General features: G+C 43.6%; 1 protein-coding gene across 1 annotated transcript; it reads right to left on the reverse strand.

The window, feature by feature from the left end:
• Nucleotides 1–5032: 5032 nt before the first annotated feature.
• On the reverse strand, nt 5033–14391 carry kcnj19b (potassium inwardly rectifying channel subfamily J member 19b; the record flags this gene model as incomplete). The annotated part of the gene is made up of 3 exons (XM_080834899.1): nt 5033–5748; nt 7422–7638; nt 13726–14391. 3 exons carry the CDS (start codon nt 14389–14391, stop codon nt 5033–5035), a joined length of 1599 nt encoding a protein of 532 aa, XP_080691025.1.
• Nucleotides 14392–20255: the final 5864 nt, after the last annotated feature.

Here is a 20255-nt window from a genome sequence, read left to right on the forward strand (position 1 = left end):
CACTTAATGATTTGAAGCTTTGTTTTTACATATTCATTTGATGCACTTTGTCTTTGTGGAACTACATATTTGGTGCCATTTACGTTTATTGGGTGCAATTAAATTGGTTTGAATTCATTAATTATTTATTTTATGAGCAACATAATAATAGGCCTTGAGCTTCACCAATCATTTTTGTATCTCTTAACCTCCAGAAAAGTCTGAGGGACCGCCATAATTATGGCAATAACCCCAAGTCTATTTTGACGCAATGATGGTGATATTTGTATGGGTGGGCGATGCTCCCCTCAATGAAGTGTGTGATTCATTTACATGCTGAAGAACAAATGAATCAGCCTTTCGCGTCTCAGGTAGACAGCTATTCTGTTATGACAGTTATGCTATGAAAGACACGTTCAGACACGCCGTCTGTTGCACTGACTGATTCAGAATGCAGAGCACTTGGGTTAGGCTGTATCGCTGCTTTCTTGGTTAAGCTCTTTGAAAGACAGGCTAATTTGGTCGCCAAAAATCTGAGCATAAAAAACTATTGGAATCAACAGCCCTTCTGCTGAAGCTGGTGTTAATAAGCTTGGCTCCCCTCAATCCTCGTAGACCTGCCTCGAGATGACAGCCCCCACCCCCGTGAAGCTGTCACACGTGAGAGTCTCACTACACTCAGATCCGATCCGAAATCCCACCCGATTCCGCAGCAGAGAGGAGAGGAGATACGCAAAATCTCTCATCCACCTGAGAGGTTGTCACAAACAATCACACTATTTGTGTTTTTGTTTTCTGTTTTTGAGAGAACCAAACAATATTTTTGCTGAAGTTTAGAATAGCCCTAACCACACACAGACACACACACGCGTGTGTGCGCTTGCGCAATTAATTTCGATCTGGACTGTCGTTTTAATCGCGTTTTGTTGGTGGTCTGGGGTTGCTCACGCTAACTCGATTGAGCTCTGTTATTTAAAAATGCCCTACTTATCTCCTCATAAATGGATTTTGGCAGAGTCACTCAGATACATCAACACATTAACTAGGCACCAGGACCAAGCTGCATCCTTTGTGGCGACCGATAATGAAATACAAGCTATTTATGGTATGTTCACTGATATCATCAGGGCCTGAATTGACTTTAATTTTGTGCTAACACTAGGGACAAGCGGACTGTATCTTGGTATTGAGGGTGGGGGGTTTAGCTTCGGTTTTAACATTATATTTCTTTTTTTAAGAACTTACATCGATTGAGATTCAGCACCACGGCTAGCGGTTTCTCCCAACGCGCCTATGGGAAGGCCATGGGCCAAAACAGACTTGTATCACAGAAGTCTCTGTAAACACCTATACTTTTAACCATGGGGTCTTAATATCAAAAAATGTGTTTCTTCACTGGAGCATTCCTCAATCAGATTAAAGGCTCAGAAAACTAGTGTGCATTATATTGAATTGCAGGTCAAGGAAGTTTGACAAAGAAGTTAAGGACTTGAAATTTAAGGTAGGAAAATAACTTTCTTAGTATTCTTCAGTGTGGACCATTTGCTAACAACCTATTTCATGGCCTTTTGTGATTCAACATTAACAAATCTAAGGAAGTTCATTGTTCAGGAGAACTTGGCACTTTCCACTTTACATTAGCAGGTCTTGCCATGTTTGGGGGTCTGGTAGAATGAGAATTGTTGTTGTCGATTGTCCGATTGTTCATTCATTCCCTCATGCTTAATCCAAACATGTGAGTGTACACAGAGATGGGGCTGTGTTTGTCATGTCTGTGGCTGTGTTTTGACACCGAATTCTCAGTGTTCATTAGTTATTTATGAGCATCTGGTCGATGGAAGATCAAGCATCCAGGGAAAGGGGGAGAGAGAGAGAGAGAGAGAGAGAGAGAGAGAGAGAGAGAGAGAGAGAGAGAGTGAGAGTGAGAGTGAGAGAGATAGAGAGAGAGAGAGAGAGAGAGAGAGAGTTCTGCTATTGTTTATTACACATTACAAACAGCTATTCAAAGCACTGCTCATTATGACTAAGGACCAGCTAAGGTCAAAGCAAGAGGAGGTTCTGACCAGGACCGAACTGGTTGTCAGCCAGTTTATTATCTATTATCCCATTTTATATCTGATGTGATTAGATGGAGCAGGGGAGGACAACCAGGCTGATTTGAAAAGTGTCTATAAAAACCAGCCTGATCGGTGGCCAAGACCGTGTCCTCTAAACGCCGCTCGATGCCAGTTTAAGTGGAGTCATTTCCAAAAACTGGAGCGATATCCATGCCCACAACAAGAAAATCTTGGCTTCACAAGTGTCCAAATAGAAAGGATTTAAATGTGTTATATTCTTGGACTCGCACATTTAGGGAACCAAAGCTCGTCTAATCATCGTTATTCCAGCCCCAATGTCCATCTGCCTGCAGTGTCTATACCCATTTAGAAGGAGAGGGAGAGAAAGAAAGAGGGGGGACAGAGGCAAAAATTATTCAGATGTAACATTTGCCCAGAGTGTCGTGGTGTGCGACTGTGTCCAGCGATCGATGTGTCGTCTCAGTCAAGACCACTGGGGGTGTGCTGGCACGCAGTCAAATCTCGGAAAAGAACCCTCTCCTTCCCCCACACTGAGGGTTACGTCCTTCTGTAAAAGAGAAGGACTCTCGCGGGAGGCGCTTAATGACACTGAGCAATGAGTTATTACAGCCAAGCTGAGCCTGCAGTGGGTGAGAATGCTGGAACATTTTCTAGAAGGCCACAACCATTAAAATATTTTATTTGCATGATCTTTTTGGGGCCAGAATTGGCAGTTCCTTTCCATTTGCAGCTGCAGTGAAAACATTGGAATATGGTGATATCCATCAAAGGGAAGAGGAGTTTTGCCAATGAGGGTTTTTGTGGTTTTTGCTGCAGGCTTGGGGACCATAGATAGATTATCTCCTTCTTTCTGACTGAAACTCTCGAGGGGCAGTGTCAGTCAAGTGGCTTTTAAGGTCTGTGAGGAGGAGTGTGTGTGTGTGTTTGCGTGCGTGCTTGTGTGTGTGTGTGTGCGTAGAGAACGGCTGAACTGGCTGAACTGGTCTGGCAGTGTATGAGTCACATCCTCGCTTGACGTCAGGATCAGAATCGGCATCCGCACAGATGGAAAGAGAATCTCTCTTTTTTTCTCTAGTGGCGCACCAGCCGAGTGGAGGAGGAAGCTCAAGAATTTCCTTTCATTTGAGAGTAATAAACATGTGATGCCCGCCTTTCGTTGGGCCCAGGGAATGCGTCCGAGATTTATTTCCTCTTCTAAACAAATTGAATTGATTAACTTCACTTCCACTTCCCACTGCCTGAGGTGAAAACAGGGGTTGCCACGGAGATGGCAATTAGCGATAGCGGAGCCTGTGCTGACGCACCATCGTTTGTTAGGTGCCCTTGCTGTGGCCTGTGATTCAAAGGATGACACTCTTCATTTTCAACACATTTTACAGACTGTGTTGAAAGCAAACCGATACGGAAAGCAACGCCATATTGGTTCGCTGCCCTGAGATGAGTAGCCTATCTAGCATCTGTCTCTATGGTGCCTCCTGTCTCTCAGTCTCACTGGGTCATGGTTGCTGCGCATTTCAGCTGAAGGCATAATTAATGGCGGAAGCAAAGAGGACCCTGAAGTACTGTTCAGCCTAAAAGACAAAAAGTTCACAGATGATCAAAAATGCATAAATCAAAAAAACAATCAGAAATCAGAAATGGACTAAGGTACATTTACTTTTCTAAAACATCTTCACCCATGAGGAAATTCACAAAGCCAACACAAAAAAAAATATTTCAAAATCATTTATTTGACTTTTTCAGTACTGTACAGAAAAAAAGTGTTCATATTAAAATGTGTCCCGTGCACTTACATCTAGAGAGGAAGCTCTACCTCACTCCCAGTCTATATAGTCATAACAACATTTTTCTGTTGTCCGGGTAACTTAAAGTATCAACTGAAACTAAATCAAGTTAAATCTTATAAGCAAATGCCGCTGGAGCAAACGATAGTGGGTTTCCCTACTTACAGTGCAGTTACTAGATCTTGCAGGTACAAGAGATATGCGTAATCTATATACCCGCTACACTCTGAAATAGCATTTTAAAGTCTGTGTACCTGAATGGCTATTCAAAGGTCAATAAATACATTGATTATAGTAAATATAGCTTCAAGCAGCGATGAATGGGACTACCACCACAGTGCCACCTGTGACCGACTGTACCAAGCAGGACCAACAGACTAGACCCATAAATTACCAGGGATACATCTGAACCTCCATTGATGGAGCAATGTGCTTACAACAGCAAGGTCATGAGGTCCTTAACCAGAGTTCACTTACACTGATTAAAATGTATGTCTTCTCTGTACTGTAGCTCGGTTTGGCTAAAAGCATAAAGGAAAATATGTTCATACAAACTTCTGATTCTGCTGTAAGGTATAGAGGATAAATGCCAGGTTTTATTAAAAGGTGTGCTGTCCTGTCTTCACAATACATAATGGTCTTAAACCTTCATTTAGTAGATAAAATGTTGATAAAAAGTAGGAATGTAGTTGTTCATGGCACTAGAGTGAATGGGACCACACAATTGGCTGAAATTAGTTTTAGACCAGTCCCATGTCAGTGTACAAAATGTCGCAAATGAACTGCAAATGGACTCCCATGGATTCTACTGGCAGCAGTGCAAAGACACCAATACCTCTTCGTTCCATCTTGGCCTCCTAATGAATGCAGCTTCCATCCTAATGAGTAAAGATTGACAGCAGTATCAAGCTGTATAGGTGCAAATTAACTGATTTTACTCTTTAAAGGCATGACATTAAAATTACTATAGCTGCAGGTAGAGAGAGGGTGTTTGTGTGTGGGGAGGGGTGATGGTGGTGGCTGACAGAGAGTGTATAGTGAGAGACTAGAGTGGAAATCAAGGAAAAAGGAAAGTAATATGTCACAGTTCCTTCTTACTCGTGATGTGAGCTCAGGGGAATCTTTGGATCCCTCCATTGTTTCAGTCCTGACTGATCACCTACTGATGTAGTAAGGGTCAAAGTTCAAAGTTTAGCGGTCTGCGTTCATCCTGCGCAGTTTGGCGGGCAAGTTGTCCTCGGGCCGCCCCCCTGCTTGGTTGTGGCTAGGGCCTGAGGGTATGGGGGTGGAGGCCAGAGGGAGTCTGTGCTGGTCGTGCTGCCCCCTCTCCCCCCCAGTGCCGGCCTGGAGGAGGTGCGTGTCTGAGCCGGGCTTCCCGTGCCGCAGCTGGAGCTGAAGCATCTCCTCGCCCTCCCCGGGTTGGCAGGGGATGGAGCCCAGACGCTGGATCCTCAGGGGCAGGTCACCCGTGCTGGACGCCTTCTCCGTGGGTGGCGCTCCACCTCCCGCTCCCCCTCCTGCAGCACCTCCTCCACCTCCAGCACCACCAGGTCTCAGACCATCTTTCCCATTCCTGGAGCTCATCCTCTGGAGCTTACTAGAACGTCTCCCCCCGAGCCCCTGCTCTTCCACATGGGAGACCCCGCCCAGGGAGAAAATGCGCTCGCGGCGGCCATGGGTCTCCCCCAGACAGGGGGTGAGGGGGGTGGTGGGTGCTGGGGAGGGCAGCGAGGCCATCTCCTCTTGCTCTTTGACACTGAGGTCTGGGGTGTTGACCTCGAACGTGTTGTGGAACTGGGAATAGTCGACCCGGAAGAAGCCGTCCTCTAGGGACATGACTGGCAGGAAGCGGTGGGCCCACAGGACCTCGTCCTCTGTGTAGGATGTGCGGGCCTGGCATGTCATCCCTGAGAGACACAGAGAGAGAGACAGAGAGAGAGAGAGAGAGAGAGAGAGAGAGAGAGAGAGAGAGATTTATTAAAACAGTTTAGTTATTATTAGAACAGATTAGTTATTATAACTCATCGGCAAATGGATATGTGTACAAAACACACACAAAAAAAAAATCCGACAAAATACACAAATTCACAACAGTGGAGCGTCATCTTAGCACCACCGAGTCACAAAGAAACATCCAACGCACTAATTTGCTTTGTAGAAATGAAAGCCAAGAATAAAAATAAACAAACTGTTAAAAGTATTACCAAGACGTTCAAGCCACAATATTGTTATCATCTTTTTTAGTTCTTAGATTTACCTTTTTATGAGGTCTATAAACATCATATAAGTAATATCACTGACAAACTGTAATCGGTCCGGGAAGTAGTCTTCCACATACACCCCTTTTAACCCTTTAGTGTCTTGAAGAAACTTGCTTATATCTTCAGTAAATTACAATCAGAGTAACAGTTTCAGTTTGAATAGGAGGACTATAGTAAGCAAAGAACAAAGCAGTGAATCAGAGAAATAAAAACACTATCACGGCGGTTATGATCTAAAGCACAAATGAACACGGCCATTCCGCTGCACAACAATTTTGTGTGAATGCTCTGCGTGTGTGTGGAGCTAAGCCCTGCAGGACGTTTCAGTAGGAATTTAGTGCTGCTAAACCTAGTCCACGACATAGAAAAAAAATCATATTAGTGGGTTGTGTAGGTTCAGATTATGATCCAAATCTTACCCTGATACCCATGATAATTTTGCAGATAAACCTAGTACCCCCCCCCCAACAAAAAAAAGAATGATGAAAGGGACAGAGCCAGCTCACTTCAAAGAGTCATTATTCCCATGACTACCATGCTCCCAGCAAAAACGCTGGCGTATACCTCCGGGAGCACTAGCAAAGGAAGACAAAGTTGGTAAACAACCTGTTAGCCAAATCCAAAAAAGAAAAATATATATTCATATTGATATGAAATAAAACACAAATACAAACACAAAAAAAGATTTAGAGAGTATCAGCCACAGACGGCCATCACTCGCTCACAGCACTCCACCCACTCTCTCCCAGCATGCACTCAGAAAGAGATCTTTTATATTATTGAATTGTGTGTAAACTTAATTAACTTGTTGTGCTTTGGCAATACTGTATTATGGTCATGCGAATAAATCCCCTTTTGAAGTTGACATTTCAATTTGAGGAAGACAAAGAGAAAGAGATAGAGACAGTGAGAGAGACAGTGTGAGCGCGAGAGACCATTACCAAATTACCATTCCATTAAAACATCAAAACATGTAACTACATGTGGAGAGAGAGAGAGAGAGAGACTAACAGGCACTAGTACGTGGTCTATTCGTGTTAGGAGAAGGTATTAAGAGGTATGAGGCACAAAATGAAATGTGCTGTGTAATAAATAAAGGAATAATAATTAGACACCCTCATTGGCTCACTTATCTCTTAAAGGATGTTACTTGTTACTTTCTTGCACCAGACCGCACTTGTTCAACTGTGAGCTTGCTTTTAAGGGGGGATGTGAAGTGTTTACACAGCATTCACCAGGGATTATTATGGTATACATACCTGCATTACATCCTATCAGATACTATGACTGTGTGTGTCCCTGTGACTCCTCCGCCTCACCTGTGGTCTCCACGATGCCCTCCAGGATGACGACGATCTCGAACTGCTCATTCATCAGGGAGCGCTTGGACAGATCAAAGAAGGGGCTCTTGGGATTGATCTCGTGGCAGATGGTGAGCGGCGAGACCAGGAAGAGCTGGTCAGCACCCGTCCCGAAGCCCACGTCCAGCTCGCGCTGGTCCAGAGGCAGGAACTCCCCCTCGGGGGTCTGACGAGACTAGAGAGAGAGGGAGAGAGAGAGAGAGAGAGAGAGAGAGAGAGATGGAGGACAAGATGGAGAAATGAGAAAGAGAGTGGAAGACACAGGGATAGAGATGGAGGAAAAGAGGGTGCAATGAGACAGAGAGTGAAAGAGAGAAATACAACGTTAGCATTCCTATGACTCATTCTGTGTGTTCTTGCCTAGGTGATGAGGTGGGAGAGCTAAATAATATTGGGCCGAAGGGAACAACAAGCAAGAAAGACATCCATATATGACATAATCCATGGTAATTTATCCCCTGATTAACAATTCTATCGTGTTTGACTCACTGAAACTTGAATTTTAAAAGTGTTGTATAAGGAAACATATTATTATTGCTTGTATCAAAACGTAGACAGGGAAAATAGCCGACCCAGTCAACACTGCAGAGACCAGGCTTAGGATGCGCCGCCCATCTCTCCTCATAATTCAGCATGTCTGCCCGTGCCGGAGAGCTTGGCCTGCTCAGGCTCAGCAGTCTGGTTGGCGTGATGGCCTGTTCTGACAGTTAGAGGACGCAGATGGTCAACAGACCGGACCACACTCTCGCCGTGCCATTCTCGGCAAAAGAAAAGGGGGTGAGACATTTCACAGAGCAGCATTCAGTCTGCACCAACAGCCTCCCATACGGCCTCCACAAGAAACCGGCACCACGCACGGCTCTCGGCACGCCACGTCAGCATCGGTCTCCGCCACAGTGCATGTGAATGTCAATGCATCAATAAGGTGACGCAGGTTTATTTATACAGCAACGTTCATACGCATTGCTAATTCAATTTGCTTCACAAACAGGCAGATAAAAGGACAGAGAGAGATAAAATAATAAACTTTTATATTCCTAACTTTACTTCTGTTGCTAACTATGCGCTGTGGATTCTTTTTTTTTTTTTCGGTCTTCAATAAAATTATGGCCACAATTTTGGCCAAGTGTAAGAATGTAAGTATGGTTGACTAAAAACCCTCCAGGGCAAAAGCTGTTTTGCTGTCATCATTATCAGTAATATTCTCAACCCCAGAATAAGGAGTTGTTATTATTGCTGTTTTTAGTATTGTTGTATTATGTCACTTACATATCATTTTGGTAGCCACTTTGGATAAAAATGTCAGGTAAATACATCAATGCAATATACTGTCACAGTGCATGTCTCTGGGTGTGGTGGACCAGTATTCCTAACTATGGTAATCCTTACCATGGTATTCCTAACCATGGAATTGGTATTCCTACCCCTAGGCTGTGCTTTAATTCCGATGTAAAATCTAGGCCACGAAATGTAGGGATGTAAGCATGTTTGATTAGAAACACTTCAGGGTAATGGCTGGTCATTTAATGCAGAGGAAACTCCAGTCATAGGGTTTTATGTGGAGGTATTAAAGATGGACAGTATGTGGTGTGGCAGTCATCAGCGATTCATGAACGATGAAACGGAGTATGTGAGAGGGAAGTGTGTTTGCGACAGAGAGAGAGGGAGAGAAGGAGAGAGGGAGAGAAAGGGGGGGGGTGACAAAAAGTGTGCAAACCAGACACAAAGAGAGGAGTGCTGTTTCAGGCAGACAGCACTCAATCTTCCATCTTCAAAGCAACCCGGCTCAGTCAGAAGTTGTAAAGCTGCGTTGAGTTCAGGTCCCGAGAGTGACTGGGAAGCCCGTAGAGCACACGAGAGGTCACGGGAATACCACAAGGAGCTGAGCCACAGATATCCCACTCATCCCCTGTGCTGGAGTCCCAGCATGGGGGCGCAGGTGATGTTTATTCATGTCCTTCACCTCCCCGCCGCCTGTGGTGCCACCCCCCCCCCCCCCCCCCCCCCCGCCCCGCCACACACTTCACGGAATGTTCTTTCAAACACACACACACACACACACACACACACAAACGCACACACACGCACACACACACACACACACACACACACACACACACACACACACACACACACACACACACACACACAACGCACACACACACACACATTCATATTCTCACTCCCTATCTCTCTCTCATATGCACACAAACAGACATTCATATTGTCACTCACTTTCTCTCTCTCATATTCACACACACACACACACACACACACACTAACACCACCGCCCCCAGGGAATCTGTCATTTTCACTGTGCTCATGCATAACCTGGCCATGTATTCTGCACACACTTATATATTTACACTCACGCACATACACACACACACTCAGACACACACAGTACACATAATCAGCCTGCCACACATGGGTCCACACAAAAATAGGGTAAATGTGAATGCACACATACGCACATACACACACACACATGCAGTTTCAGGCACACAATGACACCCACCCACGCCAGGAAATTGTGCAGTGCTAATCACAATTGCTTACTGCAAGATAATGAGTGCAATCTGTGACATTTTCATCAGGAAATTAGCCAAAATGAAGCAGTGATGTTTCAGAGCAGAACAATGCATTTTCTCTCTCTCAGATGCGATGCATCGTCACATATTTATATGCAGTACTTTGGGATAAACCCCAGAACCTCTCTGTTTGGAACCAAATGCTCAATTCAGAACAGAAATCAAGCACTTAACATTTAGAGAGCCTCTAAATTATGTATTAAATACGTTTTTAGTTGAATAATCTGATGTTTATTAAACATTCTTCAAACGTCCTTAGATCTGCCTTGCAGCACAAAGTTAAAGAGTTAAGAGTTCTACATTTCTGTGATGAGATCTGATTTTCTTTGGTTTGTTAGTCATATTCTCGCCATGGATCCCAGCACATCATTCCCTGAGAAGATTCAAATCCTATTTCACCACAAATCCACAGCTGAATGAGCCCCCCCACACACACACACACTAACCCCCTACTCTACCCTTTGCCTGTGGAAGCCTCACATCAAGACTTTAGTTTGTATAAAACCCGATGCAGCCGACCTGATCAATTCTTTTTAATTTTGCTCCCAGCTTCTGCTTCTGAAAATGCACCTTGGGAGGAAAATAGATAAATAAACAAACAAAAAATAAATAAATAAAACCACTCTCACAGCCTCAAACTCTGTCTCTCGTTCAGCTTCACCTGCCTTATCTCCAGCAAACAAAAGGAACTAGAGAGGGAGGGAGGGAGAGAGAGAGAGAGAGAGAGAGAGAGAGAGGGGGCTGAAGAAGGGGACGGCGAAGGATGAAGAGGGGCTATGGAGGCTAAATCACTGGTCTGAGACAGTGTGCTTACGCTGCAAACTAGCCAGGGAGAGATATTGTGCTGTTTCCCCTGCCACTGTCGATGCTCCCTGTGTTTGATGAGAGGGCTTCAGAGCGCAGCATCTCAGGGTGGGTGTTGATGCTGCTGTTGTAGATGGTGGCGGGGGTTTGAATGGGTGCTGGGTTGCAGGGCAGCAGATGTGAAGGGAAGCATAGGTGATAGGCCGAAGGTGCAGCAGGATCAGTTATCAGTCATCTGACACACACACACACACACACACACACACACAAACAAACACACACACACACACACACACACACACAAACACACACACACACACACACACACACACACACACACACACACACAAACACACACACACACACACACAAACACACACACACACAAACACACAAACACACACACACACACACACACAAACACACACACACACACACACCTACTCCTTCCACTCTATTTCTCACAAACGCACACTTCCTCCCTCCACTTCATCCCTCTCTTTCACACACAGTCCCCCCCCCGACACACACACTGTTGCCTGGGACCCGTTGCTGACGACAGTGGTGGATATGCCATCTGTCAATCACCCTTGTTACTTTTCCCCATTCCATTTTTTGTACCCCTCCTTTTGTTTCCTCTTGATCTCACTTTCTCTCTCTCCTCTCTCTATCACTCCACAAGGGAAATAGATAAATCTATCAGGCAATACTGTACTGGACTACGTGACTAGAGGGCTGCAACTCAAGAGAATACTGAGGTTGGAAGTATTGAGTGTTTGCTCTAGTAGAGGCCAGCATGATCTTAAATGTTGTTGCTGACTGGCAACACAAGTATAAAAAAAACATATTATGTAGCTTATGAATATATATATAACCGTCATACCATAACCTTACGAGCACACTGTATACCCACAAAGCTGTTCTACAATACCTGAATGCTCTTTCCCCACATCAATGTTGTATGTAGCATGTACAGTATATACCATGTTATGTTTGTATGTATTGTGTACATGTTTCACATGTATGCTGTGCACATTTACCACATACATGCTCATCCTGATACATATCATATAAATGATTTAATCTGCCTTGTTCCAGATTGTTTCCCCTTCCCCTTCTGCCACAAGCACATCCCCCACCCCCCCTTCTTTTTCTACCTCTACCCAGCTGACCTGTAGCAGATCCCCCCCCCCCTCCCCTTATGAGCCGAGGTTCTGCTTAAGGTTTCTTCTTATTAACAGGGAGGGTTTTTTTTTGCCCTTGTCACCATTGTACTTGTTCTTAGGAGGTCCAGGCCCTGTGCTCTGTAAAGTGCCTTCATTGTTTTGTTTCTATATAAAAATTGAATTGAATTGAATTGAATTTAATTGAATAACAGTCTTGTGTTCATGACATTGTGGCTCCAGGATGAATTCAGGGATGCTCAAGGTTTACTGCCTCTTGATTGACACATAAGTGGTGAGGCAGGCAGGTGTGCTTGCAGACGTTCACTGGCCTTGCCACAGTGCGGAGAATGGAGAGCTTTTTTGAGTGGTTCTTGTTTTGCTGTTTGTGAGTACGTAACATGTTAGGTATGACTGACCTTGCCCTATCCCTCGCTTTCTCCTCTCTTCTTCTCTCTCTCTCTTTCTCTTGTATTGGCCTGTATCTCTCCCTCCATCTTTCTTCTAGGGGCACAAGAATACCCTCTGCTGAGTTTGAAACCACGGCCCATACGCTTCCACTGAAACTCAGCCAGAGACAGAATCAAATCTGCAGTGTGCTGGAAAAAAATGGGCTCAGCTCTTTGCTGCAATCTGCCTCAGAGGCAGGCTACCAGTGTTCAAACTATTAGACCCAACTTAAACAATGGGCCATTAGTACTACTGTGAACCATCAATAAATAAAAGTAAAATGTGAGGCCTGTAGGCTTTATTAAATGATTTATTGCCGGTGTGTTTCTGCCCGCTGTGCCCAGAAGCATGCGGTCTGGAGCATATACAACCTCAGATGGCTATTTGTGTTTGAGTTATTTGACTAGCGGACTATCAGATTTATAGCGCACCAAGGACAAGATGCAGTACTTGGGCTGTATGTTCAGGCAGATGTAAATGACTGATACCAAACTATTTATGGAGGCTTTGTTCTGGGACTTGTAGTTTTGGCCTGGTGTGAGTCAAATCGTAAAATAATGAATCCTATTTGTTGGCACATACAAAACACAGCTTTATCCATTATGAGAGGACTCCAATAAACTCCAGGAGATCGTCATGACACATTTCACCATTGCTTACTTTTTTCCCTCATCACAATTACTTTGTAAGAAACATATGCTCCCCTCCTCAATAAGCTCAGTGGTCCCTCGGATGAAATCAGTGCCAACATATTGCAGACATACTCCCAGGACATGCTGGGCATGAGGACTCATTATTATAAAGCCTGGTGCTGACGGGTCAGAATGGCTAAAGGACTGTCTATATACTACATCTCCAATCTCGCACCCCGTGTAGATCAATGCCTGGAGGAAACAGATCACTTTTCAGCAAATCTGCACTTATTACAAGCCAGTTCTTGTTATTGAGTTCAGATGTTGTTGATTGCCTTCCTTCCTCTCTCTCTCTCTCTCTCTCTCACTCCCTCTCTCTCATTGACTGTTACTTTCACTCAAACACACAGTCACAACAACTACACTTGAATGTACAGTGCACAAACCCATCAAAACATGACATGGGCCACTGTTCTGACCTTCATCAGATTATTCTTGCTTCATCACAGAGAGAGAATGATATTGGACATGACATTGTTCAAATGGGAGAGGCGGTGTGGAGAGCACTAATCTTAAAATTAACATCCTACTGATTTTCTGAGACGCAGTGCATTTATCCTACCTTGATAAGTTTGCACCTGATCTGTGCCGACACCATGTGGCTGTTCCGCAAGTTTCCCACGCGGAACATTAGGCAGAGTTTGCCGTCCCGCTGCGAGATGACAGCGTCCTGGCTGAACATCAGCGTCTCCGCCCGCTTCTTCGGCTGGGACATCTTGATAAACATGCAGCCGATGAGGAACGCGTCAACGATGGAGCCCAGCAGAGACTGGAAGAGGAACAGGATAATGCCCTCCGGACACTTCTCGGTGATGTAGCGGTAACCGTAACCGATAGTCGCTTCAGTCTCGATGAAGAATAGAAAAGCCGAGGGAAAGTTGTAAACGTTGGCGACACACGGGGTGTAGGTCTCGTCGTGGCCGTGGTTTAGGTCCCCGCGGATGTATGCGATGATCCACCACATCGATGCCATGATAAGCCAAGCAACGGTGTAAGTTAAGAGAAAAATCAGTAGGTTCCATCGCCACTTCAAGTCAACTAGCGTGGTGAAGAGATCTGATATGTATCTGCTGGTTTCACCGCCAAGGTTACCATGCTGGACATTGCAGCGTCCGTTCTTCTCCACGAACCGCTGGCGTTTCCGTTTGACCGGAGCAGAGAAACCGACAGCTTGGCTCGTATTGACAACCTGGTAGTCATCTCCAAATTTCCTTCTAATCGCAGACATAATGATGTGAAAGTTGTTGCCAAACCCGTGTTCCTGGTTATTTCGTTGAAAAAAACCTCACTGTCTCTCAGTTACTGCTGGCATCTTCAACTAATAGAAAAAATAGCTTTCCTTGAAATGCGACGCAAAATCTTACGGAAAAGAAGTACAAAATTCAATGCAACAAAGCACATAGATGTTGGAACAAAATGTTTTATGCAAAGTCCTTGGACAATTTCTGCTTCACACCATAACTTTTTGTAGCAGACATAACAGCGTATGTTACGATAGCAGCAATGCAGTCTGTTTCAGCAACATTTAAAAAACAAACAAACTGCAGCAAAGTAGTCTGTCTTGTGCGTAATGATGGGCACTCCGGTAGTCTGTCAGGGTCACCAGAGCGCTGTTGAGATATAAAAAAGTCTGACAAACTGCGGCACTCTCTGGCAGCTCTTGTATGCTATGCCATCATTGGCGTATATGAGAGTAGTTGTGGGAGGGGGAGGATGGGCATTGTCTGCTGGTCTTTGCCCAAACCAATCAGGTACCCACAGGCAAAGCAGAGCGAGTTTCATGGGATCGCTGACGAGGCTGTTGTGGTGAATTCCCACGCTGATGGCGCCATCTACCTCAGAGTCACCAAATGTGCACTTGGTCGGTTTAATTTAATAGCAGCTCCTTACATTTGTTTGCGCAGAATGTAATGTTTCCAACCCCAATTTAATGCTCACAAAGGCATAATTTGTTGTTGGTTGTTGTGTGGTCTTTTTTTATCTATCTTTTTACAGTGCCTTGCATGTATTCACCCCCTTGGATGTTTTACCCTTTTATTGCTTTTATAAATCAGTCATAGTCAATATAAGTTGGCTTTTTGGACAAAAAAAATCACAAAAAAGCCCTCTTTAACTTCAAAGTGAAAACAGATTTCTACACAGTTATGTAAATGAAATAAAAATATGTAATGAAAATAAGTGATTGCATAAGTATTCACCCCCTTTATCACCCCCTGTATATAGACTGAACTAATTCAACAGAGGTCCAGCCAATTGGTGCTAGAAGGCTCACAATTTGTGTAATGGGGATCAGTGTGCAGTGAATGTGTCTCAAGTGATTGTAGTATAACGACACCTGTGTCTGGAAGGTCCATTCACTGGTCAGTATTCAGTAATCAGTATTACTGGCTATTGTTAAACCATTAAGACCCAAGATCACTCTAAGCAACTCAGAAAAGGTTGTTGAAAAGTATAGGGGAAGGATACAAAAAAATGTCCAAGGCACTAAACATCCCCTGGAATTCTGTTAAATCCATCATCAAGAAATGGATGGATTGTGGCACATGTGTAAATCTGCCTAGATCAGGCCGTCCTCACAAACTGAGGGGCCGTGCAAAGTGGTCTTCATGGTGTAACAGTAGCCAGGAATACTGATTACTGAATACTGACCAGTGAATGGACCTTCCAGACACAGGTGTTGTTATACTACAATCACTTGAGACACATTGACTGCACACTGATCCCCATTTCACTAATTGTGAGCCTTCTAGCACCAATTGGCTGGACCTCTGTTGAATTAGGTCAGTCTATATAAAGGGGGTGATAAAGGGGGTGAATACTTAAGCAATCACTTATTTTCATAACATATTTGTATTTCATTTACATAACTGTGTAGAAATATATTTTCACTTTGACATTAAAGAGAGCTATTTTGTGATTGTTTTTGTCCAAAAAGCCAACTTATATTGACCATGTCTGATTTATAAAAGCCATAAAAGGGTAAAACATCCAAGGGGGTGAATACTTAGGCAAGGTACTGAATCTATTTTGTGGTGATATTTTCTGCAGGATGTTGTGACATCCTAAACTTGGTCATACCACAGTTATTTGACAGGCTATCAATCAATCTCAGACACGAGAGGAAATTTCAAGTCAAAATTGACCAACGACACTGCAGGTCTGTTTGCCACAGCAAAAAGGTGAACATCTAGCCAAGTTATGATAATGCACGTATGCAGGATTTTTATGCAGGATTCTGACACATACCAAATTTAACATGTAGTCATAACAGGCTTATTCCTCATATCTCACATATAATATCTGGTCGTGACTGGATGCATCAATTCTAATCTGGGAAAAGGGTTGGTGGTGGTGGGGGATACCTGGGCAGTCACCTCAACAACAGACTGGACTGGAAATGTAACATTTAGACAGTCTACAGGAGGAGACAGAGCAGACTCTACTTCCACATTTACATTTAGTCATTTAGCAGACGCTTTTGTCCAAAGCGACATACAAGGTTGAGAACAGTCACGCTAAGAGCAATAAACCTGGTGTAACAATAAATACTACTTTTGTTCATAAATAGAAAACGACATAGAAAGTAAAAGAAGTGCGGGACTGTCACTGCTTAAGTGAAAGTTAAGCCAGGGTGCCAGTTAGGAAGGGAGGTGCTCCCTGAATAGTTGGGTCTTGAAGGTATAGAGGGACGCCCCTGCTCTGGTAGAGCTAGGAAGTTCGTTCCACCAACGTGGAACTACAAATGAGAATAGTCTGGATTGCCGTGCTTGCACAAATGGCAGTGCCAGACGGCGCTCACTAGGAAGCTTGTGGAAGCTTAGGTCCTGAGGAAGCTTAGGTCGTTTCATGTGTGCCACCCGCAAGATGCTGCATAACTTTACCAGTCTGATGTGGCAAGTGCCGTTTTCTTTACATCAATCTGTTTGGGGCAGCAGCAATGGAGCTAGTGACAATAAGAAACTGAACCGGCTGAAAAAGAAGAATCATTCTTTGCTGGGGTCTGCTCTGGAGCCCCTAGAGTTAATTGCGAGGAGAAAACGATGTGGCACAAACTGCTCAACATAATGAACAGCACTGAGCATCCCAGACATGGCCTACTGGTCAGACAACCGAGGACATTCAGTCAGGGACTCCCCCAGCACCGCTGTAATAAGAAACGCTACTGAAAGTAATTCCTTCCCATGGCTATCACACTTTATAACTAGAAGGGTACTCGGAGAGCACAGACCTTCGCCAAGGCCAAATGCAACGGCAATATTCAATGCACAGTCAAAATCAGCAGCATAAACCAATGGACCACTTCATATGCCACAGGGTTTTCATTTCTCAACTTCATTATAGATTACATATCAAACAATGTAACCTGTTAAACATGCTTAGACATAAATAAGAATGTAAGCCTATACTGTATGTAAATACATAAATGTATGTATCTTTCAGCAGAGTAGAAAGAGCTTTTTGCATTGCATTGTGATATGCTTGATAAAGTGGGAAGACAAAGGAAATGTGTGTGTAATTTTCATTCCAGACAGTTATTCTGTCAAATGAGTAAAGTGATGCTACTGAGTAGTATACAATGCTTCATGTTTGCTCCATGTATTAAGTCCTGTGTTCCCTGACAATAGCCCCTTATACATGCGACAATGTAAAGCTGTTACATCGCGTCTGCACCGATAGAAACTCGCGAACGTGTTACAATTGCCTCATGTATAAGGGGTCTAGATGTGAACTGTTCGTTTTTCCACCGATCGTCTGAGCCTTTCGAGAGAGGTGGTTTACCACGATCGTTCGGCTCAGAAAAGGGCGTGTCAAATCAGGCCGATGTGTCATGGGGGAGTCGATGCGTGACTGGGGGGAGACGGTGACAGGAGGCTAGAAAGTTAGAGGCTAGAAAGTTCTTGCCTGTTCTTGAAAGGAGACTGATCCAATAGGCTAGTAGGCCTACAATTTTTTATCAGTAATAAAACGCAATTTGGTACACCATTTTAATATGGTAATATAGCCTACTGTTTTTTGCAAAATGAAAGAAAGCATATTTAGGAAACGCCACTGGAGCCTATTAATTCCGAAATTTCACCACATTGTAGGCTACATACTGTAACAACCCCAACAGCCTGCTTCCCTTGCAAATCAAAGTTTTCCGACTATTTTTCTTACCTTCTTTCTTAGCTGATGTTACTGAACTAAAAGTTGAACTTGTTCTGAAAATCTGGCGCTGCCAATGCCCAATGTCACTTCTGAGTCAAATCACTCCATCATCTCTTTGAAATTCCTTATTCCACGAGTGGTAGGCTACAATGACGGGCTGTTTTAAAATATAACTAATAGCCTAACGAAACAAAATAACCCAGGCAGTTTCATCTTACAGTCCTGACAAACTTCTTGGCAAGCTATAAACGTATATCCTAATGTAACCAAAATATATAGGCTGATATGCCTAACCTTCGTTCTATTTAGAATTTGTCTTAGCACTATGCAGGAATAAAATAGCATCTACAGTGTCAGGATTCAGGCGAGAGCGCCTGGCTTTTATAACGCGCCCTGCTGCACTGAGGGAGCGCTCACTCGCAGCACTTGTTGCTGGAACGCATATAATTCGTTTTGCAAGGTGCTGTAGTCGTGGGAACGACTGGCCTTGTTTCTCCCAAAAGGAAAGTAGATTTTCCTCTGCTGATCCCGCGTCTATATGGAAGTTTGTAGAGAGAATGCGAGGGAGTAAAATGCTCCGCACCGTTGCACCGTTGTCCCTCCCTGTATCTGCTCCAGCCGCACCATTTTACTTGCAATGTGAATCATTTAATTGAAATATGCTTATTGCCATTTGTTTCACCTTAATCATTTTCTACAAACATGATATGCTATGTATGGTGTAGTACAGGGGCGTTTCTAGGATTCTAAGAAAGGGGGGGCTTAGCCCCAAAGGGAGTTGGATGTTTGCGCGCACAGCGCGCAACATTTTTTAGGGGGCACATTTAGGGCCGCATATATCCATTGTTTCAGACAGTTCATAGAATCAGAAAAATTGTAATTTTGCTCTTCAGTTTTGCTTGCATTTAGTATGTGATGACACAAGAGACAGAATTTCAGGGTCACAGTGAAATTTGAAAACAAATAAGAACTTTTCTCAAATAAAGAGAGAGAAATAATTGACCTGCTTGTAAAGGAAAGACGGATAAACTAGCTTTCATATCTGCTCCCAAATCCTAATTCTTAAAGGGAAAGTGTCAACTTTTGAGTTGTTTACTTGTTTTATTATTAGCAGAAGATATCATATTCCGATTTGACCAACATTTACATCTTTGTCCGTGTAGTTTTAACATACCAGTGATATTTTTATTTATCTCATTTGGACACTATGGGTGGAGAATGGACCTGACACTGTCAACTTTTGAGTTGTTTGCTTGTTTTATTTTGGGCAGAAGGGAATCAGATTTTCAGTGTCAAATCTACCATTCAATGGGGGGGGGGGGGGGACACAAAAACAAGTAATTATCAAGTGATAAATATTGTATGGTGGGCTGAAATGGAAGGCACCCAAATGCATTCACTATAAGCAAGTCAAACAAGGATTCACTAGCATTAACTGATTATAAACAACAACATTCTATAGGGACTGATATTAATGTTTCGAAATACTAGAGCGATATATTACGTAATGCAAAGAATGGAGAGGTGTCGATAGTTATTTATTGTATTTCGAATTTCTTCGTTCACACTCACTGGGACAGTTTCTAACAAAATAGCTAGCTAGCTAGCTTAGTGTAAACATAGCCCACCACAATATTCTCTTTAATTTACCTCAGGTAAACCTTAATTTAAGCAGTTAACAATCGTTAACAACTACAGATAGCCACATTCTGTAACTACCTTTACTTACCATTTCACTCCATGCATCATTTACTTTGAGCTAAACTCCTTGGCTATAATCTTGGATGTTGTTGAAGAGACCTTAAGTTACTTGGCAGAGTGAGAAAACCAGCGCAGCAGCCTCCGCGAGATCCCAAATATTGTTAATGATATGCTATTGGATTGTAATTTTAAGGGGGAGAAAACCTACAAACCAGAACGCACGCAAGCACATATGTAGCATTT

Source organism: Sprattus sprattus (assembly GCF_963457725.1).
Source record: "Sprattus sprattus genome assembly, chromosome: 3".
Classification (NCBI taxonomy): domain Eukaryota; kingdom Metazoa; phylum Chordata; class Actinopteri; order Clupeiformes; family Clupeidae; genus Sprattus; species Sprattus sprattus.